We start from the raw sequence: 24,849 nt of genomic DNA, 5'->3' as shown, positions 1-24,849 counted from the left end.
TACAACGTTTCACCTCCTCCTCCTCCACCTCCTCTCCCTCCTCACCCTCCTCCGCGACCATCGCTACCCTGTTCTCTATGCCTGCATCTGATCCCCGCTTCACCACCCTTCCCTTACGTTTTTCCTCTCTTCTTACCTATGCCAAACGGCGCGCGCGCGTGCCCGTTCTCCTCACCCGCACTCCTCTCTCGTCGCCCTCCTCATTCCAGCCATGCTCTCCAATGCCCAGCCATTGCCCACCCGCAGCTTCCATCTCCATTCCAGCTTTCCATTTTCCTTTTCGTATCATCCACCTTCTCATCTTCCATTTTTCTTTTTTCTTTTTTTTTGCATTCCGTGCCCTTGTCATTTCATATTTGGATTTTAGCCTGACTCTAAAGTTTCTTTCTACTTTCGTCGATTCGTCCCTTCCTATCAAGGAATAAAATTAATCATCGAACATAACGACCCACGCATCTTCCTCGGTCCGATCGACCTTCTTCCCTTTTTCCCTTCTTTTCGTTCTCCATGAGAATTTTCGCCGCCGTTCTTCTTGGCTACGTATTCTTTCTCCATCCTTATCCTTTTGCTTCTCTCTTTTTTCCTCGCTCTCTATTCTTTTTTCCTGCATCGTTCTGTCAACCTCCCCGCCTTCCTTTCTCTCGCCTTCTCCACCTCTGCATATGCCTGCCCTCCCCTCTCATGAACCGGCCGATAATTTTAGATTCTCGGCGCAGTGGCTCGACACTGCTACTGCTCAGCCTGCGCCGCGCACTCGAATATCGACATTCGACATCCGCGAGAACCGCGAGCACATGCGACCTCACCGAAACCCCGAGGGAGAGTTCGGACTACGTACTTAGAGAGGGGAGTATCAATGCACTAGCTAACCTTCCCCCTGCATCCTTGCTGCTTCGCTTCCTCGCTTTCTTACTTTCTACCGTATTTTTCTCTATTATACGCTGCTTCTTCTTGTGCTTTCTCAATAGCGACTTTGATTTTTTCCTCCTTTCTATAATCAATATCCTTTCTCTTCTACTATGCTAAAATGGTTCTAACATTCTTCCGTTTTTACTCTTTTATCCATTCCTATACGTATAAAGTCATTTCCATCATGTTCTCTGTTTTTTCGTCGTTAGAATTCATCGTTGGACGTACGTGTGTCTTTTGATAGCATTGCACAGGCTCGGAAGATTGAAATTTTTACGTTTGCTCTTACATTACGTCGTTACGTAGATCAACGTCAACAAATTCACCTGAAAAAATTCAATACGGAATTTTCGAACCATGTACCGGATTGATCAGAGATTGGAGCAAATATAATTCGACCCTAAGCCAGTCAACCGGAAAATTGATGCATATACCTCGAGTTCCAACTCGCGAGTCAATATTATGTGTACTAGTTATTTTTAATAACAAAATCATGCATGAACTTCTTACGTTCACGCGAAATGTTTCTTGTAGACGTGATCGATTTTTGTATTATCGATGTACGTCTTTCTTGATTCGCACTTTTACCAATTACAACGAGATCGACGGAGAAACGAATAAACTGAAATAATATCGAAGTAAACGCTAAAGAACTTTCGACTGCTTAATTAATAATACTTCATTGTTATTTTAGCATGATAGATAGATATTCCCTTTTAATTCGTAGCCATAAAATTATTCGAACTTCATAGAGAGCGTCAACGTCATCATTCGTACCAACGTTATAGTCGTCGATCTCTTCCTACATTCGATTTGAACAAGTGTCGCATTGTACAGTGGTTTTGGTTTTTTTATCTGAATTTGTGTACATGTTGTTCCACGATGAGATTAACAGGATTATATTGTACCCTTTTCATCGCATGCTGCTTATCATTTAGTATGTTAAGTAAATACTGGTTCATCGAATAGTTTTGTTTATTTACGAATGTTTTTAGGCCACGCCCTGGAATGCTATGTATGTACCAATCAAGAGGGTAATCGAGAAAAATGTTTAAAGAGTACAAAAATCTGTGAACAGAGTCAAGACACGTGTTTAACGGAAATTAAATGGGGAAGTAAGTTTTAAAGTTTCCATAGCTGACAATTCGTTTGAAAGCAACATTTGAGGTTATGTTTACACTAACCAATAATGATGATTTAAGTCCTTGTCCACATCGTATATCGTTTATAGGTACACCATATTGGTCACAAGGTGCGAAGAAACAGTTTTATGTTTCAAAGAGATGTGCAACAAGAAAAGAATGCGAAAGAATAAAACATTCTAATATGGGAGATTGCACGTATATATGGTACGAAGACTGGAAATGTTCCGATTGTTGTCAAGGAGATAAATGCAATTATTATGTTATCGTAAGTCATAGTTTACATACTGATTCTAAAAGCTTCATTAGCGATATATACTATATACGTGGAATTTGCTTCTTTTCTTTCAGTCTGCAGCGGAGAAAATACATGTTTCCTGGCTGATCGTAATGATATCTTTGCATAGTTTATGGCATATAGTGAAATGACGAATAATGTCAAAAGATATTGCTCCAGCGTCGGCCTCTCGCAACTAGTGATATTCCTTTTCATTAGAAAAACAATGTTTTTCAACCGTGCATGGAACGAATAATTATATATTATATATATTTTAATTGTAACTATATATAAGACGATACTTTGCATGTATCTGAAAGGAACATATTTAGGAAAAAAAGACGATGCGGAGTATTTCTGCGATAAAAGCAATTCATACTCTCCGTATCGTATAATCTATAACATAAGGTAAAACAACGGTGGAATTGAATTTGAATCCGTCCTTCGCTATAACATGTATACAACATCTCTTTGTATATAACATCTGTTCAATCCGTCCAAACACTCTTTTTATACATTTTGTTAAGAGAATTTTATTAAATAATGCACTAACAGATATTTTGTACTTGTTGATAAAATTAATAAAATTACATGTAATATGTAACACGCTCTTTTTTTAAGGTATTTCTTCTAGTACAATCGCTCGCAAAAGTATGTCGCGCGAAGGCATAGAAGTAACTTTTTTGATAACCTAGTCCCGCGTCTTACGTAGAGACACGCATAGATGTGTTATATCTGTACACATGCATGCTTTCTATTTTTTCAGAACTTTATCGAATCACATACTTGGTACTTTCTTACCTCAAAAGTGGAACTGCTAAGCCTCCCCATTTTTTAATATGAAATTTCTAACACAGTTTCACATATTAATTTTTTTGAAAAATTCCTAAGAAAATTTTCGTTGCAATTACGTCTTAAATATTGGTGTCGACTTTGATATCGCTAGGCTTTTTTAAATTTTAACTAAATGTACACTGTATCCTTTTCCACGCGCAGCTAACATATAAAAAACTCATTTTCTCTGAAAAATATCTTAAAATGTATATTATACATCCATTTATCGTAATCTACCAACGTATCTCTTTACAATGGATCGTATATCACTTAAAGTCGCTTAGAGGATATTCTATATCTGATGCAGATAAGCAGAATCAAACACGGTTATTATTTAGGGACGCAATTCCCACAAAGGATAAGTTCGTATCGTTCACAGCATCAAGCAGCATCGTTCGAATCGACCCTTGGATAAACGTCTTTTTGCTTGTTACATTGCTTGTGTAAGTATATACAAAATCAGCATTTTTCCTCATTCTGTATACGCTATAGTATCCGGTTAAGTTAATTGAAATAATAAATAAAGATATCATATATTCATGGGAAAATATACGTGTTACTGCGTAAGAAATATTAAATAAGAAATATTTGGTAAAATAAAATATAATCGAAGAGAAACAGGAATAAATATTACGCGTACGTAATAACTATATATGTATGCACGTGTACATGTTCGTCGCTCGCCTATGTGCATCGGTTATTCGACGTATCAACTATGTGGATGATAGATTGAACTTTACTGCTTGCAAACACAATGCTTGACGTCATGCACGATCGAAATAATATCAAATTAATATATATATTCGAACTTGAAAAATGTAGACGATTTTTATCATAATCGAATTTAAAGTTATGTATATCGGTCACGCTTAAAATACGATAGTACGTCCAAATACGAGAGGAAATGTTTAATCCACGATCCGATGAAATGAAAAGTACGATCCGTTTCATAAAACAGTAAAAGAAAAGCTATCTGAACTTATCGATGACAAAAATCAACAAAATAAAAGATCGTGCGATTTAAGATCAATATTACAAGCAAGTGATCGATATAGACGACGCTGAACAGTTCTAATATACTCACAGCGGCGAAGCGATTCCGACCAATTGAATGATTCTATGTGCTCGCACCGTGACTGATGGTTGAGCTTGATTTAAAGACATTAATTAGCGCTCCTTTAGTCGTGTGCCGAATGTTCAGTCTATAGTCGGTCGCTTATTGTAGTCTCTCTACATCTGCAGACAAAAATGGATTCTCCTTTCACTGTACTTTACCCGGTGAGCAAATTAGAAAGATACCACGATATTTTCGAACAAACCGTCTTGATTCTTCGTCTCTTCTTCGTCGTTTCTATTTTTCATTTTCTTTTTTTTTTCTTTTTTTTCTAAAAAAGAAATTCCTGCATATCGCGCGTAACAAACGTTTATTTTCAGTTATGCGATATGAAGAATTGGAAGTTACAAAATCTGTACAGAACGTTTAGTCGGAAAAAAGAAGTGGATCTTCCTCAGGATACAAATTTGGCGAGATGTCTGTCAACATTGGATCTCACAGCTCTCGGAATAGGTTCAACTCTCGGCGTGGGTGTGTACGTTCTCGCAGGGTCTGTTTCAAAAACAACCGCAGGGCCAGCCGTAATAATTTCGTTTGCTATTGCCGCAATCGCGTCCATGTTCGCAGGTACAACTCATATCCGATTCGTTCGTTCTGTTTTACCCTAAATAATATGAATAGCAAAGAAGAAACTATTTAGGTCTCTGTTACGCGGAATTTGGTGCAAGAGTCCCACGTGCTGGATCAGCATATATATACAGCTACGTAACGATGGGAGAATTTACAGCTTTTCTGATCGGTTGGACGCTAATTCTCGAATACGTAATTGGCTCGGCTAGCGTAGTACGAGGACTGAGCACCTACGTGGATAACTTGTTCAACAACACTATGCGAAATGCGTTTGAAACGGCAGCGCATATCGACATCAATCACCTCTCTTCTTATCCGGACTTCTTCGCCTTTGGGATCACTCTAATCTTTTCTGGTAAAGAACTATCGACCGAATAAACATCGATATCATACAAATTATCTAGGCACGCATTTACCCACTAAAATATCCATTATTTCACAATCCCAATCTATTCGAAATTTAACACAGCTGCGCTGGCGTTCGGAGCAAAGGAGTCTTCGGTGGCGAACAATATCTTCACCCTTACAAATCTCATGGTAGTTTTGTTCGTGATAATCGCCGGATCTCTCAAAGGTGAGTAACAGAGTATTTAAACTCGAAGTGATTGTTTCTTCGTGTGTACGTGCGTGTTTCTATTTATATGCACTTGGCGTAAAGCTGATATAACCAATTGGAAAACGAAGCCCACGTGCACGGAAGAAAAATGTGATTACGGAAGTGGTGGATTCGCGCCTTATGGCATAGCGGGTGTTATAACGGGAGCAGCAACGTGCTTTTACGGATTCATCGGTTTCGATTGCGTCGCTACAACGGGAGAAGAAGCGAAAGATCCCCAAAGATCGATCCCAATAGCGATCGTTGCCTCGTTGACCGTCGTCTTTCTAGCATATTTCGGTGTCTCTATGGTGTTAACCACCGTCCTTCCTTACTACGAGCAGGATGCAGAAACCCCGTTTCCTCATCTATTCGAGAGTATCGGTTGGAACTGGGCGAAATGGCTGGTAACCATAGGTGCTATTTGTGGTCTATGTTCCAGGTAAAACTTCCGATAAGTACGATACAATATAATTACGCACAAATATATGTGTAAATGCATGTACACCTACGGAGATGTTCCGATGTAAATGACAGCAATCTTTTATGCAGTTTACTGGGTGCGATGTTTCCTTTGCCGCGAATTATTTATGCAATGGCATCCGACGGATTGATATTCGAGTGGATGGGAAAAGTTAATTCACGATTTCATACGCCTCTCATGGGTACCTTCTCAGCAGGAATTCTCACAGGTTCGTATTTTACGATTTTTCTACTGCTTGATAATACCCAATATTCAGCGGGTATTTACACTAACTGTTAAATGTATGAAACTCAACTACAATTTCAGGTGTACTAGCTGCGATATTTGACTTGCAACAACTCGTAAATATGATGAGTATCGGAACATTGCTCGCTTATTCGATCGTCGCAACATGCGTACTAATGCTTCGGTAAAAGAATAATATTCGTTTGTTTTCATAGAAAATATGGCAATTTAATAATGATGGAATAACTTGCAATTTCTATTATGTATATATATTGTATCATTTCAGGTATGAAAAAAGCGAAGCGTATGAAAAAAAGGGAGATCGCGATCCAAGAACCTTAACATTCATTGCGAAACAATTAATTAACGCTAATGGTTTAAATCATTCTACAAAATTAACATCCCAAATCGTTACGTGTCTTGTCGTGTGTTATGGTATAGTATAGTATATTTACTATTTCGATTAACCAAGAGTTTTACTATTGATCTTTAACGATTACAAATATTGTATCATTTACTGGTAACATATGTTTTACAGATGTTCTGTGTATTTGCATCGGCATTACTGTTTCGATTTTTATCAATGAAATAACGAGCGGTAATGTTACATTTGTCGCTCTATTAGCAATTCTACTATTAGCTCTAATCATTATTCTTACGTTTATTTATCTTCAACCTTCTTCTGGAAAGAAGCTTGCCTTTTCGGTATATACTGTTTCCATTCTCGTTATCGTTCACTTTTATTATGAACGTTCAATAACAATTTTGACCGCATACAAGAATATATTTTTAGGTTCCGTTAGTGCCATTTTTACCTGCTTTCAGTATTCTTATTAATATATATCTTATGATGATGTTAGACAAAATGACTTGGGTGAGATTTTTAATATGGATGATAGTTGGTAAGTAGACTATATCAAAATAATCGATTACGTTTAAATTAAATAATCGAAGAAATGATTCTTTTGTTCCTTGCAGGACTTGGAATATATTTCTGTTATGGTGTTTGGCATAGTAAAATGAGGAAAGATAAATGCAAGAAATTACCTGAAAACAGTTGTGATAACGGAGCAACATGGGAAACCAACAATTTTGCCAGACTTCAATGATACACTATTTCCTCTATTTTATTTTCATAATAAAAGTTTTGTATATACCCAAAGTTACTTAATTTGTAAATGATTTAATATTGCGATAAAATGATTCGATGCCTTAATGATAAGAGAAAGGTAAAGATATTTAAAAACGAGCGTTCTTTATATTATAATCGAGTCTATTAAAAAATAAAATTATATAAAAAGTTTATATTTTAAAGGCCAAAGAGAGATTTGAGATCGTTAAGCGTAAGTTTCGAGACAGCGGAGTTCTTATCGCCGCTGAGAACATTCTGAGCTATTTCGATTTTCCTTTCTTGCAAATTTTTTATACGCTCTTCTATGGTATCCCGACAGATAAATCTACGAAATATAATACAACATTAAATAACGGTCTCTTCTCGTGAACTTTTGCAAATGTTACAGCAAAGACTATTACTAACTTGTATATGAAGACATCTTTTTTCTGTCCGAAACGATAGATCCTATCTTGAGCTTGCACTTCTAATTGCGGATTCCAATGAATATCTATTAACAGCAAATGATTTCCACCTACCAAATTTAATCCAACCCCTCCAGCGGTAAGCGAAAGCAATAATATTTTCGGGTCATCGTTCGGAGCGTTAAATGAATCCATTATGCCCTGTAAAAATACCTCACACGTTTCAAACAGCATTATTCGATGTGATCGAAAATTATCACTTCATTAAAAAACTACCTGTCTTTCCTTAATCGGCACATTGCCTGTGAACATATTAAAACTAGCGCCTTTTATCGAGGCCAAACAAGATGCAATAATATTCAACGTACTCGTCCATTGTGAAACGATAATTATTTTGTCATTTTTTTGTAAAATGTCTGTAACTGTATCAAGCACCTTCCTTATCTGCGTTTAAGATGCAAGTATAAGTAAATTCGAATCAGCCAACCGATGCCAAACAACAAATACAAATGCGTGATATTTCATACTTGAGAATATGCAAGATAACTCACTTTCGAGCTCACGCGATCGCACTTAAACACAGGATTTTTAGACGTGAGTAAATTACTAGCTACTCTGCGATCGATGCCAATCTCTTTTTCGTTTGTCTCCTCCTCGTTATTTTCTGATTCTTCTAATGTTATATTATTCATTTGTGATAATAAATCTGAATTGACGTCTTCCTTTTCCCTTATATCGCTATCTTCTATATCTTCTTCATCTAGCATCGAGTGAATAAGTGACGGGTGAACACAAATTTGACGTAATCTTAGTAAAAGAACCAAAATTTCGTGCGTTTTGACATCAGCGTGTAATGATAATAACTTGTTTTGCGCCTTAGTAAACTGAGTATTTTTATCTGACAATCAGTAGAAAAAACAAACAATTATTTTGATGCATTACTAACAAAATATAATGTATACAAGTACTTACTTGGATTCGAAAGAAACGTTGGTTTATCATATTTTCCAACAGCTAAATCAACCATATGATCCTTATCAGCTCTTTGAGCCAAAAATTGAGCAAACAATGTACGAGAATATATTAACACTTTTTCATATACCAACTGTTCCTCTGGATCTAGCTTTATAAGTATCTCCTCTACAAATTTTTCTGGAAGACTTTCTAACATGCCATTTGCTTGAAGTTCTTGTTTTGTTCTACGTAACATTAACGTTTTCATCACAGTTGCCAATCGTTGACGACCAGCGGTTGACTTATTATCTACCCAGCGTTTCCATACTCGTAAGTCGTCGAAAGGAGTACACTTGAGAAACTTTAAAATAGGATATAAATCCATTTCCTTGTTTTGGATGGGTGTACCAGTAAGAGCCCATCGTTTATTCGCTACTAAACCGCACACTGACTGAGAAGCTTGACTTTTATGATTCCGGATTACATGCGCTTCGTCCAATATAATACGTTCCCAATGAATTTTGTAGGCCATAGAGTTACTCTTAAATTCACGGAGCAATATATTATACGTTGTAATAACAACATCGTTTTTTGCTAATCTTTTTGGTACATTTTCCCGATTTGTACCATGATAAACTTTAACAGAGAGCATACCACGTTTACATCTACGATCTATTTCATTTTCCCATTGTGATAACAAGGAAGCGGGACAAACTACGAGTGTACCTCCTTTACAACGCTGTACCATTGATGGATCACAATGCACCCATTCCTCGGAATTCGATTCTTCCGATTTTCCTTTAGCAATATTGGCTATAATCAGAGATATCATTGTTAAAGTTTTACCTAAACCCATATCATCAGCGAGAACACCGCCAGGAGGCCTCTGTTGCTCTCTCCACATTAACCATGCCAACGCGTGCTGTTGATGAGGCATTAATTTTACTTTTAAGCCATGTGGATCTTCCGCTTTGTCTTCCTCGGTCGGTCTAGCTACAAGAGATCCATGTAAGTCTTGCAACCTATCAACCGTCAAGGATCGTTCTCTGTCTAACGTTGCTTGAGCTTGTTTCCCAAGTTCTCCACTTTCTGCGGATGACTTTAATTTCGATGGTATACTGCATGAATCATAATACGAATTAAATTTTTCAGAATATGGCTCTTTCTCCTTCTTTTCTTCTTCGACAAATGACATTTCTTGCCTTACAGAGTGTGATTCAGACTTAATAATTTGTGTCAAAGGTGTTCTTTCTAATTCAGCTGCAATTGTTTCTATTTCTCTTTCTTGCATTACAATACTTTCATGTAATCTTTTTCCTTTATCTGGCAATAAATCGATATTACCGACAGTAAGCAATAACTGGAAATATATATAGCATCTACAATGTATATTTCGCTCTTAACCATTACTACCTATTAACTATTGGAATTTACCTTTGTCTTACTCAATTCATTTTGTAACTGTTCCATTTTACAAACAAGCAGAGCTCTTTTCTGTGCTATCACTGGATCTATATCATTAACACCTATTTCTTGTTTTGCTAAAGATATTGCAGTTCCAAGCTGTGAACTACTTTCTTCATCTGTATGTGATTCTGTAAAACAATTAAAACATAAAAATAATAAATTTATGATATATATGTGTATATATATATATATATAGTTTTGAAGTAAGAAATGTTGAAAATATTTATACCCGAATCAGATGAAAAATATGATTCTTCACATTTTTCTCTTTTTTTAGAAACATGTTCTTTCATCAAATTATTATTGCTGGATATATTTTTAGATATATTAGAAGCATTAGTTTCTAAATTATCTTGGATTTTCCTTGGAACATCTTTCAATCCTTCTTCCATTAATATTTTGTCATTACTCTTCATCATTCTTTCAATCTCGTCTAGCAAACATAACTAATCATATCAAATATAAAGCTATTATATTTACTAATGAAAATAATCGAATTTGATACCATTTGGTGTACTGTCATCAGTATTATGTTCTTCGCTACTACTGATTGATACAGAATCATTTTCATTATGATCACTGATATCTTCACTGTCAGAATACTGAGGGATATGCTTTTTAATTCTACGTCTAATTCCTTCCTCTGTTGACGATAATTCTTCGGATGAAGAATCTCTAAAATATAAAGAACATAATTAAATATTAAATTTCGGAATATTACATTGAATAAAATGTACTACTTACTCCTCCGCTAATGAATTTACGCTAGCTTCACTACTTTCAATTACAAAAATCTGTTCTTTTTCGGTATTCTCACTGTCTTCATCGCTATCGGAAATAACATAAGATCTCGTTTTCTTTGTAACACCGGGCGAATCTTGCCACTGATTCAAGCTTTCCTCCATTTGAATTTCTGTAAACTTTATCAATTCTACCTAATTGTAAAAAGTACAACATTTGTATTAAATTGTATATATAAATGTTAGAATAATCCAGAATATAAATAAATATCTAATTCTTACAATTGAATCACTTATTGACAAGAAGTTTAACCGAAACTTTCAAATTGTGAAGTATCACGTAAATATGAACTATGTAATAACATAGTATGACATGCTATATTATTTTTTTAATGATATGAAACAAAAGTTATAAAAAGTAATCGTGATACTAATGAAATAAGCAAGAACAAATGGAAAGATATTTACTGGAAAGATATTTATTGAAGATATTGGAAAGATATTTATAAATTGAGAATCAACGAAAATATAAAAATTTTATCAAGTAAGTCAATGGTTTTCTTTCACTAGAGTTTTTCATGTAGAAATGTCAAAACTAAAAGATTTCTGCCAAGCAAATGAGAATGTTCACATTTATAATACTGGTTGTTTTCAGACTAGTGCTACTCTCAGCGGCCAAGTGTTCGACGTTAGCATATATAAGAATCTATTTAGTTCCATGCTACAAACGAGGTATACTCGCTGTGGTTTCATGCTATAAAAGCCTATTTCATTGTATGGTTCTACTTTCCTACCCAAGATAGATAATAACGATAATTAAACTTAGTTGGTTCTATATTATTTATTTATCTTTTATATTTTTTATTAGTTTATCATATATTATATTTGATATGTATTCAATTGTGGCGGCACCCGACAACAAATACCGCCACTCGACGCGAACTACAACCGGACGACGGTAGCGCAGTGGTTAGCGCCTTAGGTTACGAGCGTTCGGGATCCGGGTTCGAATTCCGGCGCCCGTGTCCTATCTATATTTCTTCCACGAGCAACACATACACCTCAAATTGGTGACCCTGACGTGATGATGCCGCCACACAATTATTATTTATTAAGTAAGCAAATATATTTCAAATTAAATCATGTTAGGCCTCGTTTTTATCAGGAAAATGTAATAAATGTGTTGGTAAAAGATTCATTCATTCTTTTTATTCCCCGTGGTTGATCGAATGTTGTGATCGTTCGAGATTGGTTGGAATGCCGATAACACCAATTAGTTCCCGTATAATGAAATAGGCTCTTGTAGCGTAGAACTGCTGCAGCCAGTATAGCTCGTTTGTGGTGGAACTAAATAGGTTCTTATATATAATAACATAGAACAACTTCAGCACTTAGCCGCGTGGGTGCAGCACCTGTACTGCAGAACAAGTAGAACAGTGGGTGTGAGCATTCTCATTTCCTCACTGTTCTTGCACCTAGTTGGGTCTAATGTTCAACATTCAGTTCTTGTTCTTGTCTCATCCATAAACGTTCTGTTGTTCCGCGTCGGTGAAGACGAACAAAGACTCCCGTCAATTGAGACGCCAAACTTTGTTTCACAAAATGGCTGATTTTTTACATTCAGAAGCAGAAGAAAGCGAGGTATTTATATCGTTGAGTTTATTATCATTATTTATATAATGCTGTTACAATGATATCATATGTATATCTATATGTATATTCTTTAATCGTTTGAAACTTCTGTCACTAATCGATTTTTTATTAAAATTTAGGAGGAGAAGGAATTAGACGATAATGAGAAAAAGAAACTGAAGAAAATAAAAGCTATGGAAGAAAGTGATGAAGAAGAAGAGGAAGGTGAGGATAGAATAATACATTCCAAGGTTCATACATCATAATTTTTTTTTAAATTTTTATGCATCTAAATACAGTAATATTTCATTTATTTTATTCTATAATTAGTAAATGACCATAATATGCTTATCATTTATTTACAGATGATGAGGATCGTTTACGGGAGGAACTTAAGGATCTCATTGACGACAACCCTATAGAAGAAAGTGAGGGAGATGATAGTGATGCTTCTGGAATATCTCAAAAACGTAAAAAAAGTGATGATGAGGACTTTGATGATCGTTTAGAAGATGAAGATTATGACTTGATAGAAGAAAATTTGGGAGTCAAAGTTGAAAGAGTAAGTGCAAATTGATGCATTTATTTAAAGTATGTAAATTTATATATGAAGTACAAATGAAGTGATGTACTTCTTTACTTTAGAAACGTTTTAAACGCCTCCGAAGGATACAAGATGAGGAATCAGAGGAGGAACAGGAAAAGGAGGCAGACGATGATAGAGATGCTATTGCAAACGAACTTTTCGAAGGTTCTGGCGATGTAAGTTATATTACTATTAAAATATCCTAGTCCAAAATTTGTATTTCTTTCTATTACATACCCAATATTTTTGCGCTTATTTCTGTCTTTACATCAGGAAAGGGAGATTGCTATGGTATGTAAAAATGGACATAAAAATACCTTTGAAGAAAAATTGTTTCATTTATTCTGTATCTATTCTTTTTCGTTTCATTCCCCATTTTTATCATGTGTTAGGAAGATGAAAGGCGGAGCGAACGTAGTCACAGACCTGAAGTCGACACATTTGACGAGGAAGGAAGTGAAGGAGAATACACAGACGCTGATGATTTTATTGTTGACGATGATGGTAGACCAATTGCCGAGAAACGCAAAAAGAAAAAGCCAATTTTTTCTGATGCAGCTTTGCAAGAAGCACAAGACATTTTTGGTGTTGATTTTGATTATGATGAATTTGGTAAATACGGCGAAGAGGACTATGAGGAGGAAGAAGAGGAAGAAGAGGAAGAAGAAGAAGATGAATACATGGACGATGAAGACGCCGAGAGACCGCGAAGGCCGAAAAAACAGTTGAAAAAGAAAACTACGAGAAAAAGTATTTTCGAAATTTACGAACCAAGCGAACTTAAACGCGGTCATTTTACCGATATGGATAATGAAATACGGAACACAGATATACCGGAGAGAATGCAACTTCGTACTGTTCCTGTTACACCAGTTGCAGAGGGTTCTGATGAACTAGACTTAGAGGCAGAGTGGATCTATAAACAGGCGTTCTGTCGACCAACTATTTCAATTCAAGATGCACACCTAAACGCTGAGGCTAAAGAAAGAGCTCGGAAAGGGCCTCAAACGATCGGTAAAATTAAAAAAGCTTTAGACTTTATGCGAAATCAACAATTCGAAGTACCTTTCATATCGTTTTATAGAAAGGAATATGTCCTACCGGAACTAAACATTAACGATCTCTGGAAAGTGTACAAATTTGACGCCAAGTGGTGTCAACTTCGTCAGAGAAAAGAAAATTTATTAAAATTATTTGATAAAATGCGAAATTATCAGTTAGATGAAATTATGAAAAATCCTGATGCACCATTACCAGATAACGTACGATTGATTAAAGATGACGACATAGAACGATTGAAAAATGTGCAAACCAGCGAGGAACTAAATGATGTTTATCACCACTTCATGTTATATTATAGTCATGAGATACCAGCAATGCAGGAAGCTGCTCGTCAGAAGGAGAAAGAAGCACGGAAAGAAGCAAAGATTCAAAAACGAAAACAACAAATTGCGGATGCTGAGGAAAACGGAGAAGATCCTCTGCCGGAAGAGGAGGCGGACGTAGAGGAAGAAGAGGAAACAGATGAAACATTAAAACAGGCTGTTCGGACTGGTCCATATTCTATTTGCAGGCGGGCCGGCCTTGATAACCTCGCAAAAAAGTTCGGTCTCACTCCCGAACATTTTGCCGAAAATTTACGAGACAATTATCAGCGACACGAAGTAGATCAGGAGCCAACGGAACCTTTAACCATTGCTAATGAATACTGTAGTCAAATACTTAGTAGTTCGGAAGAAGTACTAAAAGCTGCTCAATTAATGGTAGCTATTCAATTAGCACGTGAACCTTTGGTAAGGAAGTGTGTCCGAGAAATGTACATGGAAAGAGCAAAGATATCTGTAAAACCTACAAAAAAAGGAATCAAAGAGATCGACGAAAACCATCCAGTTTATGGGATGAAATATTTGAAGGATAAGCCAGTGCGAGATCTGGTTGGAGATCAGTTCCTAAATTTGGTTATAGCCGAAGAAGATAAATTAATTACGATAACATTGAGTGATAGTATCGAAGGGAATACTAGTAACAACTACGTTGACGAAATGAAACAACTTTACTACCGAGACGAGTTTAGTAAAAATGTCCAGGATTGGAACGCATTGAGAGTTGGGAGTGTTGAAATGGCACTTACACGTATTGTTTTACCGAGTCTAAAGAAAGAGCTAAAAGCAAATCTTATTGCAGAAGCTAAAGAATGCGTAATGAGAGCATGTGGTCGTAAAATGTACAATTGGATTAAAGTTGCTCCTTATACCTGTGAATTTCCAGAGGAAGAAGATGAGGAATGGGATACTAGTAAAGGACTTCGGGTAATGGGTTTAGCTTATGTCCCAGAATACTCTCAAGCCGCATTCACTTGTCTAATCGCACCGGATGGGGAATGTACAGATTATTTGAGATTGCCACACATAATGAAACGAAAGAATAGTTACCGAGAGGACGAGAAAACCATGAAAGAAGCCGACTTGTTAGCAATTCGAAATTTTATAGCAACAAAAAAGCCGCATGTTGTAGTTATAGGTGGTGAATCAAGAGAGGCAATGATGATCGCGGCTGATATTAAAGAATGTATCGCGAACCTAGTAGAAGAAGAACAATTCCCAAACATTAAGATAGAAATTTGTGACAATGAATTGGCTAAAATTTACTCGAACAGTAATAAAGGTGTATCCGAATTTCGGGATTATCCGGAATTATTGCGACAGGCTATCTCATTGGGCAGAAGAATGCAAGATCCCTTGGTGGAATTTTCTCAATTATGCACCGCTGACGAAGAAATTTTATGTTTAAAGTATCACAACTTGCAAGATCAATTGCCGAAAGACGAACTTTTGGATAATTTATATTTAGAATTCGTGAATCGTGTAAACGAAGTTGGTGTTGATGTGAATAAGGCGGTACAACAAGCTTATTGCGGGAATTTAGTTCAATTTGTGTGTGGTTTGGGGCCGAGAAAAGGACAGGCATTGATCAAAATGTTGAAACAAACCAATCAAAGGTTGGAAAATAGAACTCAGCTTGTAACTTCTTGTCACATGGGACCTAAGGTTTTTATTAACTGTGCGGGTTTTATCAAGATAGATACAAACAGTTTAGGAGACAGCACCGAAGCATATGTCGAAGTCCTTGATGGGTCTCGAGTACATCCCGAAACGTATGAATGGGCGAGAAAAATGGCAGTCGACGCTTTAGAATACGACGACGAAGATGCTAATCCAGCTGGAGCACTGGAAGAGATTCTCGAATCTCCTGAAAGACTGAAAGATCTTGATTTGGACGCGTTCGCGGAAGAACTTGAAAGACAAGGTTTTGGCAATAAATGTGTCACTTTATATGATATCAGAGCAGAATTAAATTGCAGATATAAAGATTTACGTGTACCATATCAGTCACTGAGCGCAGAAAGGTTGTTCGATATTCTAACGAAGGAAACCCCGGAAACATTTTACGTAGGGAAATTAGTCTTGGCCACAGTAATAGGGATAAGCCACAGAAAACCGCAAGGTGATCAATTGGATCAAGCCAATCCCGTAAGAAATGACGAAACTGGATTGTGGCAATGTCCATTCTGTTTGAAAAATGATTTTCCGGAATTATCCGAAGTATGGAATCATTTTGACGCCGGAGCTTGCCCCGGCAAAGCTACTGGCGTGAGATTAAGATTAGATAATGGAATATCTGGTTATATTCATATAAAAAATTTATCTGACAGACACGTTGCGAATCCTGAAGAGAGAGTAAACATAGGACAAATAATACATTGTCGGATAATAAAGATTGAAGTGGAGCGATTCAGCGTCGAATGTACAAGTAAAAGTAGCGACCTCGCGGATAAAAATCACGAATGGAGGTACGTAAATGTGTCCGTATGCGCGAACGCACGTGCGTGCGTGTATATGTGCGTGCGTTTGTTTTAAAATGTTATTTTCTCTAATTATTTTAATCTTATTTTTAGACCACAAAGAGATCCGTTTTATGACACAGAAGCAGAACAAAGAGATGCGAAAGTCGAAGAAGATGCCAAGAAAGCGAAGCAACGGCAGACATATGTGAAACGCGTAATCGTGCATCCTTCTTTTCACAACATCAGTTTTGCAGAAGCTGAAAAATTAATGCAGACTATGAAGCAAGGGGAAGCAATAGTTAGACCGAGCAGTAAAGGTGCTGATCATTTAACTGTCACATGGAAAGTTACTGATGAGATTTATCAGCATATCGATGTTAGAGAGGAGGGAAAAGAAAATGCCTTTTCTCTCGGTCAAAGCTTGTGGATTGGAAACGAAGAATTCGAGGATTTGGATGAAATTATTGCGAGACATGTTAATCCTATGGCTGCATATGCTTCGGAATTATTGGACTTTAAATATTATAAACCAGCTGTAGAAGGCATTAAGGATAAAGCGGAAGAGATATTAAAAGAACAAAAGAAGGAAAATCCTGGAGGAATTCCGTATATAATATCTGCTGCAAAGGTTAGTAAGATTCGTTTTCAAATATGTTCGGACGTGCAATAAGATTCGAACATTTCGTGTACGTTTTTGCATTGTTTCAGAACTATCCTGGAAAGTTTTTGCTATCTTATCTTCCGCGAACTCGATGTCGTCACGAATATGTAACAGTATCACCAGAAGGATTTAGATTCAGAGGGCAAATGTTTGGTAGAGTGAGCGACTTGTTCCGATGGTTCAAAGAACACTTTCGTGATCCGGTACCTGGACAATCTACTCCTAGTACTCCACGTGGAGCAATGACATCTAGAACACCTTATCATACAACGCCAGGAGCAGTGAGTGGTACGTATTTCAACTTTCATCAATTTTTCAAAATTGTTTGACATCAACATTATTGTAATATTATAGGAATGAATCAAGAAGCCATACAAAGAGTGGCGCAAAATCTTCCGCATCATATGTTACATTCTTTATCGCAAGTGGCGAATCAGACTCCTCATCATTATCCACCACACACACCAGGAACTGCGAATGCCGCTGGTTATGGTGGAGTTCATACTTATCCTAATACTCCATACACACCTTCGGGACAAACACCTTTTATGACACCATATCAAACGCCACATCATACTCCACATCATCATGGTCAACCAACTCCAAGATATGGGCAACAAACACCTAATCATCAGCAAGGTCCTTTCATTCATCCACCTCCACCTTCAGGGATAACTTCTACAGGACATCACAGATCAACACCATCGCATAGACCTACGCCTCCAATGTCAACACCAGGCGATCCTATGGATTGGAAAAAAGCAGCGGAAGCATGGGCACGATTAAAAAGTGGACCACGTGTGTCGTAAGTATTTGTTTCTTCTTTTTGCATTTCTTTTGACTTATATAATTTTTTTATGCGTTTCTTTCTTTTATTTAAATTCTTTCCCTCCCCGCCTTTTTTTTAGTACCTCTACTCCAAGATATGAAGAATCTAGGAGAACTCCACGAAATTACGAAGAATCGGTTGGAAGAACAACGCCGCGAAATAGAACTTCGAATCGGACACCTTCTTATAAATCTCCTCGAGGTACACCACACACTAATTCAAGTCCTCGAAGTATGTCTCTTAGTGGAGATGGTACTCCTTTATATGATGAAAGTTAACAGGTTCGCTTATACATAATATATCATACTTTCCGATTATATCATATCATGTGATATAAAAAGAAAGATCTTGATAGAAGTTGTAAAAGAATCACGACCTATATCTCATTCAAAATGCTCTTAACGTTGAGCATTAAAAGTACTGTATAAAACCATTTACCGAGCCCAGTTATTAACTTTAACAGCATTTTCTTTTACGTTCATATATTTAAATAAACAATAAAACATATATATATGTATCGCATATGTGTGTACGTGTGCGTGCATACACACGATACATAATATATATATATATATATATTATATATGTATATATATGTTATATTATTAAACTACATACTCGATTGTCTTTAAAAAATATATATATTTATTTATACATATATATACATATATATATATTGAGTGCAATGTAAAAAGTAAAACCTTGAATTTTTCTTATATTTTTATTTAGCATATATTAATTCATATAAAAGTTATATATTTTTATTTGAATTTTAATTTTATTGATGCTGGATTATTGTACAGTTCTTATGTTTTTAACTTAGAAATGCAGCATGTTTCTTACATACTTTATATAATTGTTAAATTACACCATTAAACAATAAACTCAATTTTATCTTGTAAGTTTACTTAATTTTTCTAGTAAGTAGTAGTACATATAATATCCTCTTTCAATTGAAACAAAAATAAACAACATATATCAGCAAACGAACAATAGTCATATATCTGTTTTTTTATTTAAAAATGTAACAAAACACTTACACTATATTAGTCATAACTGTAAAACGTGCGTATAAATAAAATTTTTTCAACGTCGTATTGCTTTATACATGAGAGACTTGATCATCTGATAATATGTCGTTTTTACCTGCAACATCTTGATAATACGTATATACTACATCACGATATTTTCCAGCTGATGGCTGATTTCCAAGACTGAATAAATATACGGTATCAATACTATTGAATGTAAGATCACAAAATTGATATTATAACTGTAAATACCTTACATTTGTTTAGGAAGAGTGCTAAGTGACGTATTCGGTTCGATATCTTTTCTCGTGTTTGATCTTGCTTTTGTCGGTTTCGTTGTAACAAGATTTATGCGAGATTCATGCTACGAAAATAATGTAATTACATACTTGGTAATTTTATAAAATGTATTGATAAATATAAATGTCATTGAAGAATCACTTACCAAATTTTCAACATTTATGGATTCTACATCGTCTTTACTTATTATATTTCCGGAATTAAATGTCATTTTCTGATTCTACTAAAGTAAAGAAAAAGATTAGAAACCTATAGAAAGAGAAAGACAAAGAATTAAATAAGTGATATTACCTCATATGCGGGAATATTTTTATCATCACTGGAAACGTTTGATTCTGATACTTCTTGCAAAGCTTTTCTCTTACTTCTTGTTACAATCCTTGTGGGTCTGTTGTGTCCGATTAATTTTGTATCATTTTTAGTGGGTTTAACCAATTTCTCCGGTGAAATTGTAGGTACATTCTACGATAATAAATTTAGCACTTTCTTGTAAAGCTCAGCACATTATAACGATTACATTAATTAATTATAGTTGTTACCTGTGCCAATATGTTTAATTGTTTGTTTTTGCTGCTATCACTTCTGTTTTTCCTCTTTTTTACGTCGTTGCTTTTAGCAGAAGACTTATGAGGAGAAACTATTAGAGAGTTTTGAGAAGTACCAGGATTATATACTGGATTGTTGTCTTTTAGAACAATGCGCTCTCCTGAAAATGGTAAAGGCTCAAAAATAATCATGTCATGTATGATATGTATCATTTTATAGATAAGAAAAAATAAATCTTTATTTCTTACCTCTCCAATAACTTAATGGAGGTATTATTCTTCTACCTTTTGAACTCACACCAACATTTATAATGTGTACCGAATCGGTAATATCAGCTTAAACACAAATAATTTCTCTATTTAGAATTTGAAATAGATACATACTTCCAATATCATTGATTACTTATTGTTATTATTATTATTATTTATCACGAGCTTACCATTTTCTAATGATTTCCATATTTCACAAAACTGTTCTATATTGGTGGGGCAACCATAACGACACTGGTTCACCAACTCTTTAGGTACAACTACATGAAATAGAATAATATCGTTAATATATAAAATATAATTATAAATATTTTAATGTTATTAAATATTATATTTCAAGTTCTAACCATGTTTCGTATCATTTAAGTCACCAATTAATTGATAAAATTCATGATGAATTGTCTCGACCAATTTTTGTGATACTCGGCGAAATATTATATCCGTTTTAAATTTCCTATGTATGATGTGGCCAACTTCGCTACATAAATATAATAATATGTTTTATACCAAATTAATAATGTGCATTATACAATTTAATTACTTACTTTAATAATTTTCCCTCAAAAATTAAATGTAATCCTGATTTGGATAAAATGTTCGGTGTCCAAGCAGATAATAATTTCGGTTTACAATTATTCATAAATTTATTATCTCTAGAAACTTTTAAATTATCCTGTAATGACTTTTTCAAAATAATAGGATCGACATTACTCGATTGAATGTTACTGCATTCTTCAGAATATTGCGTACTATCAGATAATAAATTTGAGTTCGTTATTGAAATAGCATTAGATTTCATAGAAGACCTTTTCTTTGTCAAATTTCTATTTTTAACTTTTTCATTTAAATCTTTAATGGCCTTATTTTCGTCCTTAATTACATTTACCTTTGGATCTTGTAAAAAACGTAATTGTGTATTTCTAATTTTTATATCAATAGGAACTGAGCTAATTACAACAGGCTTCGTCATTTCAGTCATGGTATTTTTTGGATGTAATAATAATTCTTCATATTTTTGACAGGATGAATGATTTTGATATTGATTGTTCTTATGTCTGCTTTCCTGTATGTAAGAATTCGTTTGCGTCATTATATTATTGCATTTTTTAGCCATAGTAAACTCAGGATATGTCTGTTCAGGATCAGGATTGTCTGTTGTATTTTTATTAGAATACTGCAAATAGTTGATAGGTTTATTAATAACTGTTGAATTCTGTTGTACAGAATGTTTCTGGATTTCCTGTGTATCTTCGATTTTCGTAAAATCATTTGGTTTTCCCCATTGTTCTCTTCCCATGATATCAGATTTCATATATTTATCTACATCATTTTGAATATTTGAGCTTATATATCCCTTTACTTTTAAATGAGCCCTCTCGTCTTCTATAATACTGATACTAGAATCATTAAAATTTGTGACATTTTCTTTTTCAGACCTTATTGTTTTTATATAGCTTCCATTATTGTTATCTGACATAATTGATGATGCGTTTGAAATATGTTGTTTTTCTATGGCATCATGTTTTTGATACATTGTTTTTTTTTGTATTCTACGTTTACAAGGCTTCAGTAATATGTTTTTCTGTCGTATTATTCGATTTATCGGTATCCTTGGAACCCCTACATAAATTTCATTTTCACTATCGGAAGTACTGATATCATTATTTTTACTCATTTCCGCAAAAGTTCTCTTTCTTCGTAATGAATTGTTATGATTTGCAACTGTACTATTTACAGAACGTTGCAGTGAAATTGATTCAGATTCTACCCAATTTTGAGACTTATCATTTATCCCATTATATCGTTCTTCCACTACATGTTTATCTCCTTTCAATTTTGAATTTTCAATATTAGATCCATTATATTTAACTGTCCCGTATGATACAACATAATTTAAGCAATCAAATATTTCAATAATTTTACCCACACACTCTTCATCACAATTTTTATCTGTTAAGTTGTTTACAATAACGTTCAATTTATCCTTCAAACTGTTCACTGTAGTTTTAGTGCAATTCAAATTTATATTTTCTTTATCATTATCATATTGATTTTTTAAAGATTGAATGCTGACTTCTCTGTAAGGCGAGTTCTTAATTGTATCAGATAAACATGTTTGTGTGAATGAATCACTTTTTTGACAGCTACGTGAATTAAGATTTTGTTTTTCCTTTGTTTGCAAAATATTATATGTACAGTCAAGATTAACTGATGCTTCAGATGCATAGAATTCTTCAAAAGGCATCAAATTTGATCTTTTATTCTTAGGGCTTTTTGAATTGAAAAATGTGATATCTGTTATTTCACTTCTTAAATCATCATCGCTATCTGTAATGGGAGTAGGCCAACGAAAAGTTGCACTACATCCTTGCTGTACAAATGTTCTCCAAATTTGATAAACATTTTCCCAATCATCAGGAAATCCACTATAAAATTTACCTCGAACATAATCTGGTAATTCTAAATATAAAGAAATAATATACAATATATACAAAACATAAACATGTGCACACATATATAAATACTATAAGATATTTACCATACTCATCATCAACAATATTTCCTTGCAAGTGATACAAATGTTTAAAAACGGATACTATCTTAGTACTTGTTAATCTTCTTACAATAGGCTTACTCTGAGCAACCTTCCCACTAACATAATAAAATCGATAGTAAATAAATATTAAAAAGCAAATAAATTAAAACTCTCAGTATATATTGCATATCTTACCATTCAATTTTTCCTTTAATAACCAACTCATTTTGTTCATTTAACATAACTTTCCATTTTGTAAACATTCTAACATTTTTATTTTCAAAATTATCACAACTAATTTGTGAGGGAATAAAGCTGTTAATATAGTTTCCATCGTTACTAAAAAATCTGTGATTTCCTTTTTTCTTAGGTGATTCAATGTCAATATCAGAGGAATTACTTCTAATTCGTGGTAAAGATTTTGCATTAGGAGATGTTAAGCTGTTTAATTTCTTTTTGATACAAAAATGATTATTAAAGTTGGGTGGTGGCATCATAAGACGATCTTTTAAACAGTCATTTTCTTCTCGAAACTTCTTAACGCTAGATGTAGCAATCATTTTGTGATTACTATTAATGCCTTTCTTTTTCAACAGTATATTTCTCAAATTATTGCTTGAAGAAACAACTTCACTATCAATTTTGGAAACTTGTAAAGATGGAATATTAGTAGTAGAGTCAAATGGATCTGCATTAATGCTTGAAATACTAGGGGATGTAAGTAATGGCCATGATATATCTTCAGTTCTGCTTCCCTGTCTAAGTGAAGCTAATTTTAAAGTTCGTTCTAATTTTTTGTATCTTTCTTCCATTTGAAAATCGGCAAAGTTTACCTATAGCAATATAAATTTTAAATTTATAAAAAATGTAATTTTCATTACAATATTTAGAATATACTTACCTCAGTCATGTGTGTCATTTAAAAATTTCAATTAGTTATTCACATATACATATGTATATATTTAAAGTTTATTGTTTTTAATTAATTCTTCTTCTGTTCTTTAAAATTTTGTTGTCTTACACTTTCATACCATCTGAGATACACAAACACAATGTAGTTATAATATAGTTCCTATATACTTATTAAGTATTTAGCATAAGGATTTCAATTGATGTTCATCTCAGATGTCTTAACATTGTAATCAACTAATAAATATCGAGAGATACAAATTAAAATGATACACCTACTGTTTAAATTCTAAGACATCAAATCTACGTATATTTAATTTTTTATTTTATTTTATTTTATTATTATTATTTTTCTTTTTTTTTTTTGGTTATATCTAAACCAACCAACATTCGCGCGTAATTTCAAGATTTTCTACCAATTCAAATATAATGCACAACTCACAACGCACAACACAACCGTTTTCATTTCTCAGTGGTTCTCAAATACATTTATGATACATATAAATACAATTACAGTTATATAACTATGGTACGATCAGAGATGAGTTCTTCCAGAGACGACCATTTCTGCTACGACCAACGTTTAATTCATTTTCATCTTTATACGTTATATAGTATGAAAAATAAAAAAATTTTTTAATATTTTGTATTATATTTGTTTCAATAGTCAAGATACTATTAACGAGAATAACTAAATACATTTTTTTTAAAATGTATCATTTCAATTGATATAGAAAGGTTCAAAATTTAATAATAATTACGTTTGTAGAAATAAATTTTTATATAGATGTGTTATTATACCTCTTATTAGATTTTTTTTTAAATTATACAGCCCTGCATAATTAAACAGTAACTATCA

The 24,849-nt window shown here is 34.3% G+C and overlaps 5 protein-coding genes and 1 long non-coding RNA gene across 11 annotated transcripts; 3 read left to right on the top strand and 3 right to left on the bottom strand.

The window, feature by feature from the left end:
• Positions 1–283: 283 nt before the first annotated feature.
• On the bottom strand, positions 284–4,380 carry LOC117151684. The gene is made up of 2 exons (XR_004461779.1): positions 4,247–4,380; positions 284–1,235 (listed from the first exon to the last, which is right to left on the bottom strand). It is a non-coding gene; the product is annotated as an uncharacterized LOC117151684 (long non-coding RNA).
• On the top strand, positions 1,451–2,753 carry LOC105680802. The gene is made up of 4 exons (XM_012385896.3): positions 1,451–1,846; positions 1,905–2,024; positions 2,141–2,319; positions 2,403–2,753. Exons 1-4 carry the CDS (start codon positions 1,792–1,794, stop codon positions 2,478–2,480), a joined length of 432 nt encoding a protein of 143 aa, XP_012241319.1. The 5' UTR covers positions 1,451–1,791; the 3' UTR covers positions 2,481–2,753.
• LOC100749915 (cationic amino acid transporter 2) lies at positions 3,461–7,311 on the top strand. 2 transcript variants are annotated; one of them, XM_012385952.3, is made up of 11 exons: positions 3,461–3,605; positions 4,597–4,843; positions 4,917–5,201; positions 5,316–5,420; positions 5,505–5,883; positions 5,994–6,133; positions 6,232–6,334; positions 6,437–6,585; positions 6,689–6,855; positions 6,944–7,052; positions 7,129–7,311. In XM_012385952.3, exons 2-11 carry the CDS (start codon positions 4,606–4,608, stop codon positions 7,257–7,259), a joined length of 1,806 nt encoding a protein of 601 aa, XP_012241375.1. In that variant the 5' UTR covers positions 3,461–3,605; positions 4,597–4,605; the 3' UTR covers positions 7,260–7,311. The 2 variants fall into 2 exon arrangements, with proteins under 2 accessions (XP_012241375.1, XP_012241374.1); XM_012385951.2 differs by lacking the exon at positions 3,461–3,605 and adding an exon at positions 4,265–4,440.
• Positions 7,312–7,405: 94 nt separating this feature from the next.
• On the bottom strand, positions 7,406–11,669 carry LOC100746499 (transcription termination factor 2). Of its 2 annotated transcripts, none has more exons than XM_033320819.1 (10): positions 11,479–11,669; positions 10,852–11,042; positions 10,613–10,782; positions 10,337–10,540; positions 10,075–10,235; positions 8,659–10,000; positions 8,238–8,584; positions 7,963–8,130; positions 7,688–7,887; positions 7,406–7,607 (listed from the first exon to the last, which is right to left on the bottom strand). In XM_033320819.1, the coding sequence occupies exons 2-10, from the start codon at positions 11,010–11,012 to the stop codon at positions 7,460–7,462; spliced, it is 2,901 nt and encodes a 966-aa protein (XP_033176710.1). In that variant the 5' UTR covers positions 11,013–11,042; positions 11,479–11,669; the 3' UTR covers positions 7,406–7,459. The 2 variants fall into 2 exon arrangements, with proteins under 2 accessions (XP_033176710.1, XP_012241377.1); XM_012385954.3 differs by lacking the exon at positions 11,479–11,669 and adding an exon at positions 11,130–11,267.
• Positions 11,670–12,243: 574 nt separating this feature from the next.
• On the top strand, positions 12,244–18,918 carry LOC100746380 (transcription elongation factor SPT6). Of its 2 annotated transcripts, XM_024367778.2 has the most exons (10): positions 12,244–12,488; positions 12,620–12,704; positions 12,845–13,041; positions 13,125–13,241; positions 13,339–13,356; positions 13,458–16,915; positions 17,021–17,537; positions 17,618–17,858; positions 17,925–18,375; positions 18,479–18,918. In XM_024367778.2, exons 1-10 carry the CDS (start codon positions 12,450–12,452, stop codon positions 18,675–18,677), a joined length of 5,322 nt encoding a protein of 1,773 aa, XP_024223546.1. In that variant the 5' UTR covers positions 12,244–12,449; the 3' UTR covers positions 18,678–18,918. The 2 variants fall into 2 exon arrangements, with proteins under 2 accessions (XP_024223546.1, XP_003489706.1); XM_003489658.4 differs by lacking the exon at positions 13,339–13,356 and having other exon boundaries at positions 12,245–12,488.
• A 239-nt stretch (positions 18,919–19,157) lies between these two features.
• Positions 19,158–24,604, bottom strand: LOC100749800. Of its 3 annotated transcripts, none has more exons than XM_012385949.3 (12): positions 23,983–24,603; positions 23,277–23,914; positions 23,085–23,197; positions 21,091–23,005; positions 20,893–21,023; positions 20,716–20,805; positions 20,525–20,611; positions 20,270–20,436; positions 20,022–20,192; positions 19,876–19,950; positions 19,683–19,794; positions 19,158–19,613 (listed from the first exon to the last, which is right to left on the bottom strand). In XM_012385949.3, the coding sequence occupies exons 1-11, from the start codon at positions 23,998–24,000 to the stop codon at positions 19,684–19,686; spliced, it is 3,516 nt and encodes a 1,171-aa protein (XP_012241372.1). In that variant the 5' UTR covers positions 24,001–24,603; the 3' UTR covers positions 19,158–19,613; position 19,683. The 3 variants fall into 3 exon arrangements, 2 of the variants coding, with proteins under 2 accessions (XP_012241372.1, XP_003489733.2); XM_003489685.4 differs by having other exon boundaries at positions 19,688–19,794; positions 23,983–24,602; XR_004461775.1 differs by lacking the exon at positions 19,158–19,613 and having other exon boundaries at positions 19,749–19,794; positions 19,876–19,953; positions 23,983–24,604.
• Between the last annotated feature and the right edge of the window lie 245 nt (positions 24,605–24,849).

This window comes from Bombus impatiens, unplaced genomic scaffold (assembly GCF_000188095.3).
Source record: "Bombus impatiens unplaced genomic scaffold, BIMP_2.2 scf_0361, whole genome shotgun sequence".
In the NCBI taxonomy this organism is placed as follows: Eukaryota; Metazoa; Arthropoda; class Insecta; order Hymenoptera; family Apidae; genus Bombus; species Bombus impatiens.
This window is presented reverse-complemented; position numbering and strand designations above follow the sequence as displayed.

Coding starts and splice junctions, on each gene's coding strand:
- LOC100749800 (XM_003489685.4), bottom strand. Junction 23,006..23,084: donor TATTGTTGATGATGAGTATG/GTAAATATCTTA, acceptor CTTTATATTTAG/AATTACCAGATTATGTTCGA. Junction 19,951..20,021: donor AAAATATTCCCGCATATGAG/GTAATATCACTT, acceptor TTACTTTAGTAG/AATCAGAAAATGACATTTAA.
- LOC105680802 (XM_012385896.3), top strand. CDS start 1,792: ATGAGATTAACAGGATTATATTGTACCCTTTTCATCGCATGCTGCTTA. Junction 2,025..2,140: donor AACGGAAATTAAATGGGGAA/GTAAGTTTTAAA, acceptor TATCGTTTATAG/GTACACCATATTGGTCACAA. Junction 2,320..2,402: donor AATGCAATTATTATGTTATC/GTAAGTCATAGT, acceptor CTTTTCTTTCAG/TCTGCAGCGGAGAAAATACA.
- LOC100749915 (XM_012385951.2), top strand. CDS start 4,411: ATGGATTCTCCTTTCACTGTACTTTACCCG. Junction 6,134..6,231: donor CTCAGCAGGAATTCTCACAG/GTTCGTATTTTA, acceptor CTACAATTTCAG/GTGTACTAGCTGCGATATTT. Junction 7,053..7,128: donor TTTAATATGGATGATAGTTG/GTAAGTAGACTA, acceptor TGTTCCTTGCAG/GACTTGGAATATATTTCTGT.
- LOC100746380 (XM_024367778.2), top strand. CDS start 12,450: ATGGCTGATTTTTTACATTCAGAAGCAGAAGAAAGCGAG. Junction 12,705..12,844: donor TGATGAAGAAGAAGAGGAAG/GTGAGGATAGAA, acceptor ATTTATTTACAG/ATGATGAGGATCGTTTACGG. Junction 16,916..17,020: donor GATAAAAATCACGAATGGAG/GTACGTAAATGT, acceptor TCTTATTTTTAG/ACCACAAAGAGATCCGTTTT.
- LOC100746499 (XM_033320819.1), bottom strand. CDS start 11,012: ATGGAGGAAAGCTTGAATCAGTGGCAAGATTCGCCCGGTGTTACAAAG. Junction 10,541..10,612: donor TGATGACAGTACACCAAATG/GTATCAAATTCG, acceptor TATGTTTGCTAG/ACGAGATTGAAAGAATGATG. Junction 7,888..7,962: donor TGCCGATTAAGGAAAGACAG/GTAGTTTTTTAA, acceptor GTATTTTTACAG/GGCATAATGGATTCATTTAA.